Source organism: Somniosus microcephalus, chromosome 6 (genome assembly GCF_052327205.1).
Source record: "Somniosus microcephalus isolate GS21.2 chromosome 6, FLI_Smic_1.0, whole genome shotgun sequence".
In the NCBI taxonomy this organism is placed as follows: Eukaryota; Metazoa; Chordata; class Chondrichthyes; order Squaliformes; family Somniosidae; genus Somniosus; species Somniosus microcephalus.
The window spans coordinates 83,849,367-83,869,930 of NC_140992.1; the positions used below are offsets into that span (position 1 = coordinate 83,849,367).

The 20,564-nt window shown below is 43.2% G+C and overlaps 1 protein-coding gene across 2 annotated transcripts in view; it reads left to right on the plus strand.

Annotated features, from left to right (window-relative positions):
- cul3b (cullin 3b) overlaps positions 1-20,564 on the plus strand; it is a 104,810-nt gene that overhangs the window by 78,516 nt on the left and 5,730 nt on the right. For both annotated transcript variants that reach the window (XM_085990460.1, XM_085990461.1), the window contains 6 exons: positions 8,708-8,878; positions 10,812-10,919; positions 11,732-11,856; positions 15,161-15,261; positions 17,396-17,526; positions 18,767-18,953. In XM_085990460.1, the coding sequence (XP_085846586.1) occupies positions 8,708-8,878; positions 10,812-10,919; positions 11,732-11,856; positions 15,161-15,261; positions 17,396-17,526; positions 18,767-18,953 (823 nt within the window). The remainder of the gene's footprint in view (positions 1-8,707; positions 8,879-10,811; positions 10,920-11,731; positions 11,857-15,160; positions 15,262-17,395; positions 17,527-18,766; positions 18,954-20,564) is intronic.

Genomic DNA, 20,564 nt, shown 5'->3' on the forward strand with positions numbered 1-20,564 from the left:
AGGTCTTGTCTCGAGTGGTCGACCCGTCCAGAATACTAAGGGACTGGGAGGTAGTCACTTATATACCTGGAATAGTGGGAGGAGTCAGCCGAGGCATGTCCAGACCTGTACCTAGTGGAATACACATACACATACAGACAGGTATAACAGTGGTTTACCACATTCACCCCTTGTTTAAAAATGAGTCCGGCGGGGTGAAGTGTATTTAAAAGTTCGTGTATTGGAGTCTCTCCGGAGGTCTTGTCTGCCGCTGTGATCGACGTGGCGACGGCAGGGGTGGTGGAGCTTCCGGCGTCGCGTCCCGTGTAGGCTGGGGCACTGGAGTGTAGTCCTCGTGGGTGACGGTCCAGGGCGAGCCGGCTGCTGGGGTTGGATATCGGGTCGTGGGGGGGGGGGGGTGGTAATGGGTAGTGGGTTACAGCGGTCCCCGAGGGTGCGAGGTCTCGTATGGAGACTGTGTCCTCCCGCCCGTCCGGGTACGCAATGTAAGCGTACTGGGGGTTGGCGTGGAGGAGGTCGACCCTCTCGACCAGGGGGTCCGTTTTATTGGTCCTCACGTGTCTTCTCAGTAGTACCGGCCCTGGGGACGTCAGCCATGGCGGTAACGATGTCCCCGATGTGGACTTCCTTGGGAAGACAAACATTTTCTCGTGAGGGGTGGCATTGGTGGCAGTGCAGAGCAGTGACCGAATCGAGTGGAGCGCATCGGGGAGCACCTCCTGCCAGCGGGAGGTCGGAAGGCCCCTAGGCTTTAAGGCTAGTAGGGCGGCCTTCCAAACTGTTGCATTCTCTCTTTCCACCTGTCCGTTCCCCCGGGGGTTGTAACTGGTGGTCCTGCTTGTGGCTATACCCCTAGCGAGCAGGTACTGGCGGAGTTCGTCGCTCATAAACGATGAGCCCCGGTCGCTATGGATATAGCTGGGGAAACCGAACAGGGTGAAGAGGCTGTTCAGAGATTTAATGACCGTGGCACTGGTCATGTCCGGGCAGGGGATAGCGAACGGGAAACGGGAGTACTCGTCAATGATGTTGAGGAAGTACATATTGCGGTCAGAGGAGGGGAGAGGCCCTTTAAAATCGACGCTCAGGTGTTCGAAAGGGCGAGTGGCTTTTATCAGGTGGGCTCTGTCTGGGCTATAAAAGTGCGGTTTGCACTCAGCGCAGACTTGGCAGTTCTTGGTCATGGTCCTGACCTCCTCGATGGAGTAAGGCAGGTTGCGGGCCTTGATGAAGTGGAAGAACCTGGTGACCCCCGGGTGGCAGAGGTCATTGTGGAGGGCCCTCAGCCTATCGATCTGCGCGCTGGCGCAGGTGCCACGCGATAGGGCATCTGGGGGTTCATTGAGCTTCCCAGGCCGGTACAAGATCTCGTACTTGTAGGTGGAAAGTTCGATTCTCCACCTCAAGATCTTGTCATTTTTGATTTTGCCCCTCTGCTTGTTGTTGAACATAAAAGCAACCGAACGCTGGTCAGTGAGCAGGGTAAATCGTTTTCCGGCCAGGTAGTGCCTCCAATGGCGCACAGCCTCCACAATGGCCTGGGCCTCCTTCTCGACCGCAGAGTGTCTGGTCTCCGGGCCCTGGAGGGTTCGTGAGAAGAAGGCCACAGGTCTCCCCGCCTGATTAAGGGTGGCGGCCAGGGCAAAGTCGGACGTGTCGCTTTCCACCTGGAAGGGGATGGATTCGTCCACTGCGTGCATGGTGGCTTTGGCAATGTCCTCCTTGATACGGTGGAAGGCTAAGCGGGCCTCTGCCGTCAGGGGAAAAGAGGTGGACTTGATCAGCGGACGGGCTTTGTCTGCATAGTAGGGGACCCACTGAGTGTAGTAGGAAAAAAACCCTAGGCACCTCTTCAGGGCCTTGAGGCAGTGGGGCAGTGGGAGTTCCATAAGGGGACGCATCCGGTCCGGGTCGGGACCGATGACCCCGTGTTCCACAACACAGCCAAGGATGGCGAGGCGGTCTGTGCGGAATATGCACTTCTCCTTGTTATATGTCAGGTTCAGGAGTTGGGTGGTGTGGAGGAATTTCTCGAGGTTTGCGTCATGGTCCTGCAAGTCATGGCCGCAGATGGTCACATTGTCTAGGTAAGGGAAAGTGGCCTGCAGCGCGTTTTGATCGACCATCCGGTCCATCTCCCTTTGGAAGACGGAGACCCCGTTGGTAACGCCGAAGGGAACCCTAAGGAAGTGATAGAGGCGGCCGTTTGCCTCAAAAGCATTATACTGGCAGTCTTCAGGGCGGATGGGGAGCTGGTGGTACGCTGATTTCAGGTCAATGGTCGAAAAGACGCGGTACTGCGTGATCAGGTTGACCATGTCAGCTATGCGGGGGAGTGGGTAGGCGTCCAGCAGGGTGTAGCGGTTTATTGTTTGGCTGTAGTCGATGACTAGGCGTTGTTTTTCGCCGGTCTTAACAACCACAACCTGGGCTCGCCAGGGGCTGGAGCTGCCCTCAATAATCCCCTCCTTCAGGAGCCGCTCCACTTCGGTTTTGATGAAAACCCTGTCCCCGACACTGTAGCGCCTGCTCTTTGTGGCGATGGGCTTACAGTCGGGGGTGAGGTTAGCAAACAGTTTGGGGGGGGGGGGGGGACTCCGAGTGTGGAGAGGTTGCATCTGGTGCGCGGCGGGCAATTTGGAGGCTGCTGGCTGCGGACTGAGAGTGGGGGGAGGGGGCCGCCGTATGCCATCGTAACGCTTCTGAGGTGGCACTGGAAATCCAGCCCCAGTAGAACAGCAGCGCAGAGGTCGGGCAGGACCAGGAGTTTAAAATTATTGAACACAGTCCCGTCTACTACTCGTGTCACCACGCAGTAGCCGCCAATGTCCGCTGACTGGGACTCGGAGGCCATAGAAATCCGCTGGTGCGCAGGCAGGACTGGGAGAGAGCAACGCCGCACTGTGTCGGGGTGGATGAAGCTCTCTGTGCTCCCGGAGTCAAAAAGGCAGTTTATTGCATGGCCGTTTACCTTAACGTCCATTTTGGACCGAGCTAGTTGGTGCGGTCTCGTTTGGTCCAGCGTAACAGAGGCCAGCGTAGGGGTCGGTGTGTCGCTGCGGGTATCAGATGGGGGGGGGGGGTTGGCGGCCTGCTGCGCCCGGCTGGTGTCCAAGATGGCGGCGTCCATGATTCCCATGTGGCTGGAGTCGTCCAAGATGGCTGCTGCTGCTGTGGTTCGCCCATGGCTAGGGAGGCCCAAGATGGCGGCCCGCACGGCCCACACGCGGCGCTGTTGGGGGCCCAAGATGGCGGCTCGCACGGCCCACACGCGGCGCTGCTGGCGTTCGGGGTGGCTTTGGCCTTGCAGACGCTGGCGTAGTGTCCCTTTTTCCCGCAGCCCGAGCAGGTCGCATTCTTCGCCGGGCAGCGCGCTCTGGGGTGTTTGGCCTGGCCACAGAAGTAGCATTTCTGGCCTTGGGGTACTGCTGTCTGGCTTTGGGACACTGCTGCGGTAGTTGGGCTGTGGCTGGGGTGGCACGGTGCTATGGGGCTGTCCTACCGTGTCCCAGGTTGTCGTTCCCCGTGGCGTCCACAGTGCAGAGGAGTAGGCATCCATGCCCCGGTAGGCTGCGTCCAGCGTTAGTGCGATTTCGGAGGCTTTGTCGAGGGTGAGGTCACTCTGCTCCAGCAGTCGCTGTCGGGTGTAGTTGGACCTGTGGCCCGCTACGAAGGCATCCCGGATCAGTTCCTCCGTGTACGTAGTGGGCGTTACCGCCTTACACCCACAGGCCCGGCCAAGCACGGACAGAGCTTGGAGGTATTCCTCAGTCGATTCCCCAGGTTGTTGCTTGCGACTCCCCAGTAGGTGCCTGGCGTATACTTCGTTCACCGGGCGCGTGTACTTGGTCTTGAGGAGCTGGAGGGCGGCTGTGTACGAGGTCACGTCCCGGATGACTGAGTACACTCGGTGGTTCACCTTGGAGATCAGGACAGACAGTTTGTTCGCATCCGTTACGACCGCAATGGAGGCAGTCAGGAATGTCTCGAAGCACATGAGCCAGTGAGCAAACTTGGTGGAAGCGTCCGCTTCCCGACTGTCCAGGTCCAGGCATGCTGGTGTGAGGATCTTCTCCATTATAAAAAATTTAGTTAATAAAATTGATGCGCCATCAATTACTCAAAAGACTGAGGTTAAGCGAGTAACAACCAGGCTTTTATTAACTAAAGAATGAAGGTCTTGTCTCGAGTGGTCGACCCGCCCAGAATACTAAGGGACTGGGAGGTAGTCACTTATATACCTGGAATAGTGGGAGGAGTCAGCCGAGGCATGTCCAGACCTGTACCTAGTGGAATACACATACAGACAGGTATAACAGTGGTTTACCACAGTGTGTGACTGTGAACAAATGTGTCCTGATTGGTTGGATGAGCGATTAGCTCCCTCTATTTGTAATATTTGCATATCGAATTGTGATTGGCCTGCAGGCATCTGTAAGACTGCTATAGTTTTTTTAAGATCCAGGTTAGGGGTCCTGAGGGAAGTCATTTTGTTTTCTGCTGATGTTGTGATGATGCAGTAAGTAAATCAGACTTTATACCAAATAAACCAGTTACTTGTTGAACTCTGTTGTCCTTCAATTTAAAATATACAAAATAATACACTCTTGGTGATGTAACGTCGTGTGTGTACAGGTCATGCTTCCATCACATGGAGCATCAGCAAAAATGTACTCACCCTGTTGCAATCGTGCTGATCGACCGCAGTTCGACACAGAGATGAATGCCCTTTATTTCTCTGCATAGAACAATGCCACGTTTACCGTCGGATGTGTGGGAGCATTTTACCCCAGGCATTAAAGATGGAAAGACTGTGTACATGTGCAAACACTGTAGAAAGCCATATGTAAAGAATGCCACAAAGATGCAGCAGCATTTATCCAAATGCAACAACTTCACTCATATTACGTCTATTGGGTGTGCAGCTCATGGGCTTAACCTGCTCCTCAAGGACATCATGGGTTTGAGAACCATGGAAGCACTGTACAAGAGAGCCAAGCAAGTTGTTAAGTATGTCAGGGGAAAACAGGTAGTTGCAGCAACCTACAACTCCAAGCAAATGACAAAGAACAAGAACACCACACTGAAGCTGCCCAACAACACTAGATGGGGTGGTGTTGTCATAATGTACAACAGCCTTCTGGAGGGTAAGGAGTCGCTGCAAGAAATGGCAATATCCCAGTCTGGGGATATGGAAACCACCATCAAGAAAATACTGCTGGATGATGTGTTTTGGGAGAGAGTGGTTAGCAGCCTTAAACTACTCACACCAGTAGCATCTGCAATTGCTCAGATTGAAGGAGATGACGCTGTCTTGTCAGATGTTCTCAGGCTTTTTACTGATTTAAAAGAACAAATCAGCATTGCCCTACCCACATCCCTGCTGCTCAAAGCAGAGGAGAAGGCAATTGTTCAATTCATACAGACGCGTCAAGAATTTTGTGTCAAGCCGATTCATGCTGCAGCATACATGCTGGACCCAAAGCATGTTGGGAGACCAATACTTTCTGGAGAACAGATCAACAGCGCTTACAGTGTGATTTCTACCCTCTCACACCATCTCAATCTGGATGTGGGCAAAGTTCTGGGAAGTCTGGCAAAGTTCTCTACCAAGCAAGGTCTTTGGAATGGGGATGGGATATGGGAATCATGCAAGCATATCAGTGCACATACCTGGTGGAAGGGACTTTGTGCATCTGAGGCCCTGTCACCGATTGCATCGGTGATACTCCAAATCCCACCTTCATCAGCGGCCTCTGAACGAAACTGGTCACTTTTTGGGAATACGCATACAAAGGTGCGCAACAGGCTGACTAACAAGAGAGTGGAGAAACTGGTGGCTATCCGGGCGAACCTACAACTTCACATCACAGAAATCACAGAAACCCCACAGTGCAGATAGAGGCCATTTCGGTCCATCGAGCCTGCACCGACACATATCCCACCCGATCCCCGTAACCCCTACACCAACACATATCCCACCCTATCCTCGTAACCCCACGTATTTAATCCCCCTAACACTAAGGGTCAATTTATCATAGCCAATCAACCTAACCCGCACATTTTTGGACTGTGGGAGGAAACCGGAGCACCCGGAGGAAACCCACGCAAACACGGGGAGAATGTGCAAACTCCACACAGTCACCCGTGGCCAGATTCGAACCCGGGTCCCTGGCGCTGTGAGGCAACAGTGCTAACCACTATGCCACCGTGCTGCAACTTAGAGCCAGATACAGAAGTGTCCACCACACAGCTAGACACTGACACAGAGGAGGAAATGGACACGTCAGAGCCAGAGTCAGAGAATCAGGAGGAGCAATGAGGAGTAGAAGACTCAGAAGACTCATGAGTAGAAGACTCAAAGGGACAAAATAAGGACAAATTACAGGCTAAATAAGTTGACGCTCTTTTTATTTTATTTTAGATGGGTCTTTTTTGTGGGGGTTCAATAAAGTTCAAAATTATAACCTAAATAAAGTTTTGAAAGCCTGTTTTTTTTTGTATGGAACAGTATGTCTATTTTGATGACAAAGATAATATAAGGGTCAGAGACAAAAACCATCAGTGTGCAAAAAAACTCAAAATTCCCGAAAATTCCCATGGAAAGTTTCCTCTTTTTAAAAATTCCCAGAATTTTGCAACCCTAACAAGGATGTCTTGCTGCAGTTGTACAGGGCCTTGGTGAGACCACACCTTGAGTATTGTGTGCAGTTTTGGTCGCCTTAACTGAGGAAGGATGTTCTTGCCATGGAGGGAGTGCAGCGAAGATTCACCAGGCTGATACCTGGGATGGCAGGAATGACGTATGAGGAGAAATTGGGTCGATTGGGCTTATACTCGGTGTTTAGAAGAATGAGAGGGGATCTCATTGAAACTTTAAAAATTCTGACGGGACTGGACAGACTAGATGCAGGAAGGATGTTCCCGATGGGCGGGGAGTCCAGAACCAGGGGTCACAGTCTAAGGAGTAAGCCATTTAGGACAGAGATGAGGAGGAATTTCTTCACCCAGAGAGTGGTGAACCTGTGGAATTCTCTACCACAGAAGGCAGTAGAGGCCAATTCATTAAATATATTCAAGGAGGAGTTGGATATATTTCTTAAGGCTAAAGGGATCAAGGGATATGGGGAGAAGGCAGGGACAGGGTATTGAATTTGGATGATCAGCCATGATCTCATTGAATGGCGGAGCAAGCTCGAGGGGCCGAATGGCCTACTCCTGCTCCTATCTTCTATGTTTCCTCAGTGACTCTCTTAAATGTCTAAGCCTCAAAAGGCTATTTGAATAACAATCGGTCACTGTTTACACCTGGTGATCACATGTACAGTTCCATTAGAAGTTTAGGATAGCAGTCAAGAACCAAAACTCTGGCTTCCTTATCCATGGAACCATAGAGGTTTATAGCACAGAAGGAAGTCATTGGCCCATTATTGCATCTGTGCACTGCAGTAATTTCTTAACCCCCACCCACCTCTCAGTAGACTTGAGATGCTGAAGACAATTGTGGTGTTGCCACAGCAACTTGCATTTTTAGTGCCTTTTTAATATACAAAGCATACGAAACTCGGAAATGTAGTAAGCAGTGAAGAGGATAGTAACAGACTTCAGGAGGACATAGACAGACTGGTGAACTGGGCAGAGAAGTGTGAAGTAATGCATTTTGGTAGAAAGAATGAGGAGAGGCAATATAAAGTAAATGGTACAATTTTAAAGGGGGTGCAGGAACAGAGACCTAGTGGTGTGTGTACACCAATCTCTGAAGTTGGCAGGATAAGTTGAGAAGGCTTTTTTTTAAAAAGATATACCATCTCCCATGAATCAAGCAGCGTAATCGATTTGTGACAGGGCATTCTCCACCATTGCAGAAGTGCGATGGCCGGGAAATGAGCCATTCTTCAACAAGCTGATTTAATGCTCTTGGTCTTGCATTTTAATTGGCTTCAATTGAGTGCTTTGATCTGCCCTTGGTACACAATACCTGTGACCAGCAGTCAATTGAAGTCACACAGGTGTTGTCTTGCTCTATTGTAATTGACTGAATTTAGACTAATTGAAACTGAATTTATAAAGTAATTGTTGCAGGAGAAATGGACCTGGGTCAGGCTTCAATTGACTGCTGGTTACTGCAGGTGACTAATGCTGGATTCAACTGACCACGGGTGGGTGCAATTGGCAGATACTCACCAGTTCGACCTGGGGCGTGGCCAGTTTTGTGGGTGGGGACTGCTTCGGGTGAATAAATTTCTGAACCAGCATAAAAGATCGCAGATACTCCAGCGTAAAGTGGTTATGGCCGCAACTCATGTTTAAAATTCCGCGATCTTTACCGCTATTTCATTTGCTTCCGCCCAGATTACGCTGAGTGGAAATCTTGCCGAAACTCCACGCCCATGATTTAATATTGATGCTGTGATCAAGTAAATAAATTCAGAAATTCCACTTGCACTTTGTTCAGACAAAGGATTTTATATTAATATTGGGTTGAATTGTTAACTCTCTGAGGAGGCATATTGTGAGCTGTGATTGAGATTTCAGTTGTTCAAGTGCCAATCAGATTTACAGATCTGTTCAGAAGACTATCCTTTGAAATAATTAAATGTCCTGTTAAAACTAAACTCATGGGTGCATTTATAATGGTATTTAATCTAAGCCAAAGGTGTCCTGGTACAAAAATGTGAGACTCAAATGTTTTTTTGTATATTTTAAGTTGACAGAACAAGAAGTGGAGACTATCTTGGACAAGGCCATGGTTCTGTTCCGATTTATGCAGGAGAAGGATGTGTTCGAACGATACTACAAGCAACATCTGGCCAGAAGGCTTCTTACTAACAAAAGTGTATCTGATGACTCGGAGAAAAACATGATCTCAAAACTTAAGGTGCTAATATAACTTAATGCAAATGTGACTAGAACTTGTTTAATATTGGTGAACACCTTATTACTGTAATCTTCCTCCACTACAAAAGCATAATTGTAAATGTCCCAAATTTTATTTACGTACTGTATTTAGAGGGAACGGCATGCAGGAAATACAGGATACAGCATGAAAAATGAGTGAATTATATATTCCACTAGTGAGAATGAAATGATGCATAAGAATAGTGAGGTCCTAAGCAAGTCGTGCAGGTTACCTTCACAAGTGTAACATGCCATCTTATTTCCCTTTTCACTCTGGTTCATTTAAAATATTTACACTTTTTTATTAACTTAATCTTTTGAACAAATACTGTAAAAAGAACAGCGAAAATTTTAATTCACAGGACTGTCTCAATTTAAAATCAATTGTTGCAGCATTGAGTCAGAAGTAGAGTGAAGTTTGAAACTTGAATTTGACTCGTTCTGGCAAAAATACTTCTGGAAATCTGCTTTATAGCTGTAAGGAACTTGTGTGTGATCATTGTTTCAGTTCCACATAATTTTATATTGAGTTAGCAAAACATAAAATCTATTACTATGGGGGAGGCAGGGACGGTCTGTTATAAACCACAAATATAGTTCTATTGTTTGGACAATCAGTAACTTAATTGTGTGAAATTAATTTACCTCCAGTTACTGGTTAAGTGCATAAAGTTCAATGCATGAAATGTTGCCATCGGCTGTAGTATACAGTGTTTTACAGGCTTTGCCTGATTTTTAAATAAGGTTGTTTTATTGATATTTCTTTATAGTCGGAACTTAAATATCCAAACTAATAATGTTCAGAAGGGCCAGCAGTATGTGAAAGATGCTGCTTATTTCAGTGGCAGTTCCACAGTTCACAATTGAATTCAACATTATTCAATTGAATGAAAGTTGCTGAATATAAATAAGTTAACTGTCAAGATGTGCTTAACTAATATTATTTGTTCAAAATGTTGAAATTTTCATTTTAAACAATTTTTTTAAATCACAATTTGGCATTTTAATGTCATTTGATCTTGAAGAAGGCCTCTGCTTAGGTAAAAACAAAGTAACATTTTGAAGTAATTTTTGTATTAGTTTCCATGTTTTGTATTAGTTTCTCTGTTGCATTTAGAGGTTAGTACAGGTAGACTATCCTTTATCCGAAAACCTTGGGACCAGCTGTGTTTCGATTTTCGGAATTTTTCGGATTTCAGAAGGTTTTCAGCTTGTAAACACTCGGGCCCTGCCTTGGAAGCGTCTCTGAAGCTGTTGCTAAGCGACAGAGACTCTTTCCACAGCCTGACTGTTTAAAAAAAAAATGCTAGGGGAAGAAAAAAAACCTAACAAAACGGCTGCTGATTTCTGCCGTTAGATCAAGGTTTCCGGCTCCCCCTGCTCCGTATCTGAATTCCTTGACTTAGCGGGGGTCTGGGGCTTGACTGTCGCCGCCAGTTGTGGGAAAGCCGGATATCGGCTGACTCCTACACTAAGCTGGCCCGCAAATCAGGTCGGGGTGGGGGGGGAAGAAAAGACTATCGGACGGGCCGCTGTATTGTTGGGTTCACTCTCCCGGTACCTCCTTCACACTGCCCGGCTCGGCCTGCAATCTCCTACCCAGGAGGGAACTATGTGACCCTCTGCCCTGCTCACAGGGAAAGGCAGAGCTCCCGGACCACTCCTGTCATGTTTGGCGCCACTCGGGTCATGTCGTGCGCACGACTTACGCTCCACAAAAAAACTTCCGGTTTTCGGAAGTACGGATAAAGGATAGTCTACCTGTATATACAAAAGTTGTATGTCATTCAACTAGCAAAACCTTTTTTTCCTTTTGAAAGCAACAAAATTTGGACTTGGATACTTGCATTTACATTAAGATTACATCTGACTTCTTGAATAGTTGCTTTAAATGTTTCTTTTGCTTCCTTCAGACGGAGTGTGGCTGCCAGTTCACATCCAAACTGGAGGGAATGTTCAGGGACATGAGTATCTCAAATACAACGATGGATGAGTTCCGACAGCATTTACAAACTACAGGGGTGAGAAGGTGTTTCAGTAAAGTGCTTAGTATAGTACAGGAAACTTTGTGCTATCCGGCACCCACAGGACTGAGCTGCTGCCATTGCCTAAAAAGTGCCGTACTCTCCAGAGTTAATGTTGAGAGATACGGAGATTCTTATCTCCGTATTTGACAACAAACACAGTTGCTTAGCAACAGCTTCTAAACACTCGGGTGTGGCCCTAAAGCTCTGTAGCTGAAGCTGTTGCTATAGCTACAGACCTTGCACAGCTTGACTGTTCAAACAAAGCAAAAAAAACAAACAAAAAGAATAAAAAACGGCTGCTGATTTTTGCTGGTGGCTCCAGATTGCCGGATAGCTCACCTCCGGATAGCACAAAGTTTCCTGTACTGGGATATGGAAAATTCCATGTGATTTGAAAATCAGAGTTTCTATTTGACACACAATCTACTGATCTATTATCTATTGGCTGTTGGACATTTTTACTTTGTAGTCTAGGATTGATAAAGATTGTATAATTAGAAGTGTAGATGTTCTGTATTCCATAGGCTTTGACCTCCTTTCCCCCCGCACCACCAAAATAGAATCACCAATAAACATGAGTTTTGCATCAAAATATAAGCAAAGGGCTACCAAAAGCTTTGAATTCTGCAATGCTATATAGAGAACTTTTTATAATGACTAAATCTATTATTTGAAAAAAACAAATTTAGCAACAAACTGAATTTTAATATACAATGAACATTGTATCCTGCAGAGTGCAGTACTTGTAGTTATTGTAATTACAGAAATGGATAAGAATGAGCTATACTCTCCTTATTTCTCCTCAGGTTTCTTTAGGTGGTGTCGACTTGACAGTAAGAGTTCTGACTACAGGTTATTGGCCTACTCAGTCTGCTACACCAAAATGTAACATCCCCCCAGCACCACGACATGCCTTTGAAGTCTTTAGAAGGTAAAACTTCATAAATGAGCAATTTTCTTTTAAGAGCTTTATTCCACTTTAATATGAAAGTAGCTTGAGATTTTATGGTTCTTTAGTTCCAGAATAAAAATTAAAAGCTGGGTTAATCAATTTTTCTCTTGGAGAAAACAGTATTTGTTTTTTTTTTAAAGTTAATACTAGAGTAGTTTAGGGGCAGAATTAAATGTGAAAAGTTTTATTTTAATTTTCACTCTTGTACAATCACATTTTTTAACACAATCTAAAAGGCTTTGCTACTAAGTTGACCTATCTGTAACCATCTTGATTCATCTATTGCATTAAACGTAGAATTTCAAAACTTGTTAATTATTTGTAACAAAGAATTGTAGTGTGATTTATTCTGTGTAACTTTTTCAAACATGTTTGTTTGAAATTTATTAACTTTTAATTCTGCAAATAGCATCACATGAGCCATAATGCAATATGATTCGGTGGTTTTGGTATTTAATATGACATTGGGGAACGACAAGATGCAAATTGTTTCTGTAACTAGCTTTGTGGAATTTTCTAGAGAGTTGCATGGAAAGTAAATCTGTAAATTGGACCTTCAGAGACCCAAGAATATAGGTACAAGAAAAGGATGTGCAATCCAACTAATTTACTAGGTCAGCCGTTTCAGAATTTAAGTATCTTTTTAAGCTTTTTCCTCCCTGAACCTGCTTAATCGGGAATCTAATTTTCCTTTTTAGTGTTTTAACTGAATTTACTTGTGGCAGCTCCTTCAATAAAGTTAACCACTCCATGCATAAACAAACGTCCTTGAAATTAATTATATGGAAAGTAAAATGCAAACAGGCCATTAATCCCTACCATTCTGTTATTTATCCTCCACACAAGCAGTAATCCTAATCCCATGTCCCTTTATCCCCCTACCTTCAACCTGGCCTGTAGTTACCTGGGTTAGCTCTGTCTCCCTTAAAAATATGCAGTGCATTAAATTAAGTTTGTGGGCTCTTTTAGTGTGTATTCTGTTTTGTGATATGGGATTACATAAAATACCATTCCACATTGACCTACTCAATTGGTTTTGTCGTTTCAATTTGGATCATGCCCTCACAGTTTTACTTCAAATGAAGATAGATTTGGCTTTCTTCACCTCTCACTAATATACAGTCAGGAATAACACCTCTTTCTCCATTGGATCCTTTATGCTGCTCCTCAGCTGGACTAAGTACTCCATCTATTATCTAGCTAATGTTTTGTATGGAATGAATAAATTATCATTTATTCACTGGATCCTCATATACAATTCAACCATTTATTGGCATCCACGGCCCTACACTAATACATTTGAAGTTCAGTCACCCTATGTGTAGATCGTTGTTCTGACTTTAATTGCTACATTTTTTCATGTGGAGTCATTGATCTACATAGCATAACTATGCTCATTTACTCCTTTTAAGATGAAAGTTTAATCTGAGCTCTTGCGCACCCCCCGCCGCCTCCCTCCCAAACACTGATTTCGATGGCTATGAATTTCTGCTGGAAATAAATTATTTGTAACTTATTTTTCCTTCAGTGGCAATACTTAATAGTTTTGGGGGGATTGTGCACTATTTTGTCCTTGAGGAAAGTGTGCAACTGGCACCCATCTAAGTTTGCTTTTTAGAATCTATATTAAATGAATAATATGCCATCCTGCATTGTTTGGAATGCAAACTGAATAATGGGCCAGAATTTACTCTAGTCAGCGCCGTTCGTTAGACTTGCCCTTGCCCGTTTAATTTCCATGAGCTTTTCCACGGCAAGTTGCTGTAAGTGGGAGATTGAAAAGGGTTTTACATCAACGACAATTAAAAGCTGAAGGAATGAGACTTCACACTTGTAATATTTAATTTTCAGTGCCAGAGAGATTGTTTGGCAGCAATTAAAACTTATCACACTGTTTAAAAGGGTACTTAGACTGAAATGGACAAGCCCCTAACTTCCTGTGGCGAGTTTAGTTTATATCTCATCCAAGTACAGGAACTTCACGCCGTTCAATGAATTTGAATGGTGAGCTAGAAAGCGAGATGCCATTTTTGGGAAGCTAATGGCGGAGTGGCGCATCTCGTACAGCAACTTCAGTATTTTTGCGTTTAACCACGCATCTGCCCACGCCTGAAGTTGCTGTGCAATTTGCGCATAAATAATGATGAGTGCTGTTAGCCTCACCGTTATTTTGACAGTAAATTTTAGCCCAATATGTAACTGACGTTGACCTATAAGGCAGTAGTTAAGTCATGGTTTTGCTGAGTTTTAATTGTGAACTATACTGAGAATTCAGCTTTAGTGACCATCCATAAATGACATCCATTTTTATAACAGGAATTCATATTTCTAGCTAGTTAGAGATGACTTGTCTTGTGAAAAGCTAGTTCTTCTAATTATTTGTTACTTATTTATAGAAACTTGAGTGATGTGGATGAAAGGGTAACAGAAGTGATGTTGAACCTAAGTACACAGTATCATGTAACTGATGAGGCATTCATTTCTATGTAGTAGAATATGAAGACAGTATAACTTGTGTTGAGATTGGAGTGGAATTGTGAAGCACTAACTGCTTTGAAATCAATGGTAAAATTTAATGGCATTTTTGTACACCTGGTTAGAAATGCAGAATGTTACTTGGAGAAATGCAGTATATAAAATCAGTTTAGTTCATCTGCCAGAATATTCTGAAAGATGAGCATTGTTTAATATTACTTCAACTCTTAATGCCCTCCACAAATTTACTGGAAGTATGTGTTTCCTCTGTCGGCTGCCAATGACTATACTTATTTATCAGCAGCTATTTTCTGTCTGGACTTAGATATATTGATGCACTATCTAAGTCTTCATTTGTCTGGCTTTTGCACGACTCAGAACTTGTCTCCAAAGGTTGGATTTTTCCAGGCTATCAAAATCAGTGTTTTAAAGGCTTCTATACAACTCAAAAGATGGACAGTAGGAGCAAGGAAAAAGCAGCTAAGTAAACAGTACAAGTTATCTTTTTAAAAGAAATAAAGTGGAGAAAACATGGGAATTTAGTTACATAAGGTAGCAAAAGAAAATAGTGTTCAATAATATTAGGACCAAGGTGGGAAGGGATCATAGGACAACTGGGTGTAGTGACTAGATAGTCAAAACCAGCCAAGAATAGACTAAATCCTTAGTGACCACTGCAGTAGTATTTTTGTGGTTGAGCTTAATCATACTGAAGTATAATTAAATGCTGTTGTCTTTATGTCTTGCATTTCTACTTGTAGATTTTCATAAAGGCTTTTTGAAATGCTGATTTTTGTTTTCATTGCAGATTCTATTTAGCAAAGCACAGTGGTCGACAGCTCACACTCCAGCACCACATGGGTTCGGCAGATCTAAATGCCACTTTCTATGGACCTGTGAAAAAGGCAAGTACCTGAACATTCTCTATCTAGAAGCTGGTTACACATTGATTATAGGTAGGGAGGAGAAGGAAATCATTGTTGAAATAGGGAGGGAGAAAAGGGAACTATTGTCATCTTACTGACGGTCTCAATTCTGTGTATGATAGCTATGCAGTGAAAGGTGTGCATACTTTGTGGTTTTTGCTTAGCTGCTGAGATGAGATATTGAAGAGTTCCTTCATGGATGATTGTGATTTATAACTTACACATTTAAAAAATGTATTCAAGGAAATAAACAACTATTAATTTGCACATTCCATTGTGAGTAAAATTTGAGGGAAAATGAATGTGAGGATTCAAGCTTTACCTAGAACTTTGATCTTTGAAGATATTTATTTCGGCACCTGGAGCTTAGTCATTTGGTTCATTTTGTGAGCATATTGAGCTTTTAAAAACAAGCTGTGTAGGGAATCCCACTTATATAGACATAGTTTAAATGTACATTATTTTTCCATTAATTCAACGCTAAATATTTTGGTTAAATGCATAAGTACATCCCAGTGCAGATTTTTGCTTCGTCAGCCCATTACAGGCAAAAGTATTCATGCCTTTGAAAGCAAAGTAATCAAAATGAATCATAACCTGCTTGAGGTAGTATTATGCCTGAGTGACATCACACAGTAAGACAATCATGATGCTTCTGGGCAAAAGGTTGAGAAATGGGTGCTGATACTGCTACTTAGCAATTTTCTTTTTAACATTCAGACAATGCTAAATTAAAGAATGCACATACCAGCAACAAGGATGGAAAGACTCAGCAGATTAGGCAGCATCTTTGGAGAGAGGAAGGTAGTTTTAACATTTCAGGTCTATGAGCCTACAAAGTTCAGACCAAGAGTCATTGACCTGAAGCGTTAACCCTCTTCTCTCCACAGATTCTGCCTGACCTGTTGAGTGTTTCCAGCATTTTCTGTTTTAATTTCAACTTTCCAGCATCTGCAGTATTTTGCTCAACAAAAAAGTTGCTTTAAACTCGCGTTGTTTAAGCTATCCAAGCCCTATATAAAAAAAATACTTCCGAGATGTACTTTGTGTCTTTTTTTTCTTTGTCAAAGGGTTAAACCTGTTCAAGCAAGGTGATCTGTTCCACCTGACTAATACCACTTCATTCACTGTAGTATTTATATTTTTAAAAAGCTAAGCAAAATCTGGCCTTTTGGAAGTCTCCAAGGTAAAACAAGTGAGGATCACTTTCAGTTTACTCTCAAGGCAATTTCTGTCTATCTCGTTTAAAATTAAAGTTTAAAAATGTGATGAGTGAAGTGCTTGTTAAATACAGCAACCAGCTGGTGGTACATTGTGCATCGTGCTGCTCACTGATCAGTTTGAAATGGTGTTAGGGAGAAATTGCCTTCTCAACAGTGAATTGAAGTTTGGTCCCAATGAACCTAACTACAGCTTAGGAGACTACTAAAAAATCAGCTGCAGCATTGTGCCTGGCTTTTGTTTCAAAGGAAAAGGAAATAAAAAAGGTCATCTTGCCTTTTTTGATTTGAAATCATTTGTAGCATTTTTGTGCAAGTCTGTTAACATTTAAAAAAAAAAAAAAACTAGTTTTACATCACTTGCACTTATAACCATACACTCACAAATAATATAGTTGTTCTCGGACAGTGAAACCATATGAAACACAATTTTGCCAGCTTAAAAATGGCATGTGCACTTCACCTTCTAACCATACACTCACTGAAGTGGAGCCCATTGATTTTAATGCCAGATAACGTGAAGTGCACATGCCATTTTTAAGTTGGCAAAATTGTGTTTCATATGGTTTCACTGTCCGAGAACAACTATATTATTTGCTAATGTTTCACAAATGACATAACAAGTTCAGTTTGATATATAAACAGAAAATGCTGGAAATATTCAGCAGGTCAAGCAGAATCTGTGCAGAGAGAAGTTCTGATGAAAGGTCATCGGCCTGAAACGTTAACTCTGTTTCTCGCTCCACAGATGCTTGACCTGCTGAATATTTCCAGCATTTTCAGATTGGCAGCATCCACAGTATTTTGTTTTTGTATTAAGTTTAGTTTGATAATCTGTATTATATTGGCATGGTTGAAAGTTTGTTATAATTTATACATTTTTGTCTTAACAGGAAGATGGTTCTGAGGTTGGAGTAGGTGGAGCTCAAGTAACTGGCTCGAATACCAGAAAGCACATATTACAAGTATCTACTTTCCAGATGACTATATTAATGCTGTTCAATAACAGAGAAAAATACACATTTGAGGTGAGAATAGGATATGGCACAAATGTGATGCATGTTAAAGACTGTCTTATTGGGAAAAATAAATTCTTGCTGACATGCCTTCACGTGATGAGAACTTGGATTCCTGCGGAAGTGGTGATGCATGTCCTTTTAACAGTAAGACACTAGTATGTAAAGAGCCGATGACTGTTCAAATGCTGCTGTGAAATAGGTTATTGCTATCTTTGCTATTGAAAGTGCTTCAGTATAGGCTCAACCTATGCTGTGAATGTTTATCAACAGAAAAGTCTTTGCAATGCTGGTAAGTGAAACAAACTAAATCACTTAATTGGATCCAGAGTGGATGTGCAGGTTGGTGGACTTCAAAACAAGCTTATAGTTGAGACTCCCAAGTAGAAGATATAAACAGTGACCTTAAGAACTTTCTTTGCTACTTCAAGCTAATAGCAGTACACCTTATTTATAATGAAATAAAAACAGAACATGTTGGGAATATTCAGCAGGTCAGGCAACATCTGTGGAGAGAGAAACTGAGTTAACGTTTCAGGTCGATGATCATTCGTCAGAACTGGCAAAAGTTAGAGATGTAACAGGTTTTAAGCAACTAGAGAGGCAGGAAAAGTGAGTTGGGGGGGGGGAGGAAGAACAAAAGGGAAGATCTGTGTTCGGGTGGATGGCAGGAGTGATTAAATGACAAAATGGTGCAAGGCAAAAGGTGGTGGTAATGGGTCTAGAAGAGCTGTAAAACTGTTGCATCTCTTTTGCCAGTTCTGATGAAAGGTTATCGACCTGAAATGTTAACTCTGTTTCTCTCTCCACAAATACTGCATGACCTGCTGAGTATTTCCAGCATTTTCTGTTATTTCAGATTTCCTGCATCTTGTTTTTGTTATGTATGTTTGCAAGCTGTCCAAAAATGTGTTTATATAAGGAATGAGTGTTTTCATATTTCTTCCCTTTGTTAATGCATGAGCTGCAAACAACAATACCAAAGATGGTAAGTTATCCTCCGATGTTTGTGAAAGGGCACTGGCCTGTCTCCTTATGGCAACTTTTTCGATTCTCCTATATTTGTTCCACTAAGCACTGAAACTTTACAAGACGTGGACCAAGAGTCAAAATTAAAATGGTTCGATTTAAATACTTAGATGCTTTTTCTAAAAGTGCTACCACTTGGCTAATGTTTAACAAAACAGTACATTTAGAAATGAGGTATAATTGTAAGTATACTCTTTTTAAAGCGCTGTAATTTTATTTACAGGAAATTCAGCAGGAGACAGATATTCCTGAGCGAGAATTGATCAGAGCTCTTCAGTCATTAGCATGTGGCAAACCAACGCAACGAGTCCTTAGCAAAGAGCCCAAGTCAAAAGAAATTGAGCCTGGTCATGTTTTTATAGTGAATGATCAGTTCACATCAAAGTTGCACAGAGTCAAGATTCAAACAGGTTTGTTTAAAGAAAACTACATTTTAATTAGACAGAGGTAAATATTTTCTACACAGATGGGGGTAACTGTACGCACAGAAATGTTTGGCTAGTAAAATTGATAGCGGGTAAGTTTTCAACATTGTCCAGACTTGCATGAATTTGGACCTTTTTCAGTATGGAGACCTATATCCTGCTTGGATAGGATTTAAATCCCAGGCATCAGAAGTGTTCAAACCCACTGTGTGGCAACTGGTTATCATTTCAACATCGCAACAGTTTTTTTTAATGGCCCTGAAATTAGGATCGGGGGCTTGCCGCGCGTGCAAGCCCCCGATCTGCACTTGCCCTGCGCGCCGACATCTGAAGCCTGGGCCTGCTTGCATTTCCTGTCACAGGCCCGGTTCAGCTGTCGACGCGATGTGCTTACCTGATCCAGCGGCGTAGTTAGTGCGATGTGCCGGCTGGGATCAGGTGAGCACTGTGCAGCCAATCAGGGGAGGGGAAACTCATTCATGAGTTTGACAGTAAGAGCTGTCAAACTCATGAAAAGTATGGGCTGCCAAAACACTACTTTAACTTTAAATAAAATTTTAAGAAAACATCCCACTGATTATAATAACTATAAATAAGTTTTTAAAAATGTTTTAAACAATTAATCCATTTTTTGAAAAAAATAATTTTTTTTAAAATAGGGTCTAAAACTAAACTTACCATCCTGTAAATTCTTTAAAAATAACAAACCTGTGGAAAAAAAATTTCTACATTGTACTAAAAGCCCACTTACCTGAAAAACTAAATACTTACGTCTTGTTTTTCCACACGTAAAGACTGGAGGCCTTTACACGCGCGCAACTCTGGGGGGGGAAAAAAAGGGGAATTTTACTGCGCACGCGCTGCCTGTGCAGTCGTGCGCATTCTGCCTCTGAACCCCTTCGTTCAGAGGACAGGAAATGCCGGTTTTCCCCACATGCGCTGTGCATGCTGAAAACCAGCATTTCCTCCGGCCAGACGCGTGAGTACCCCGACCATACGCGTTTGGAACGGTATTACTGGGCCAATAAGTTCACTACTAGGCAAAAACACAAAATGCTGGAAACACACAGCAGGTCAGTCAGCATCTGTGGAGAGTACAGATAAATTTGCATTTAAGGACTGGGAAAAAATAAGACTTTCCTCTTTGATTGGAAAAATATGAGGTGTACAGGCATATTAATACTTTTCAGGAGAAGAGACTGCACCCAAGATAAATGTGTATGTTGTCTCCACAGATGCTGACTGACTTACTGCATGTTTCCAACTTTTTTATTTTTGAGATTTTCAGCATCTGCAGTATTTTGTTTTTGTCCTCTGGTTATGGGTGAAAACCACTATTATAAATAGCAACCACAGCGCTCTCTATAAAATGAGAAGGATAACATTGGAAAGAAGAGAAGTACTTTCTGGTACAAGTATTTTTTCGTTGATCGTTCTCCCCTCTTCTCAAGAAGGATCTCCAGGCGGTAATGTGGAAAAAAAGTTAATAGTAATGCCATAACAGTGTTAAACATGGCTGGAAATCCTAAACTGGAACAACAACTTGCATTTAAGTAGCACCTTCAATATCAGAAACAGACATGGGTACAGTATAAG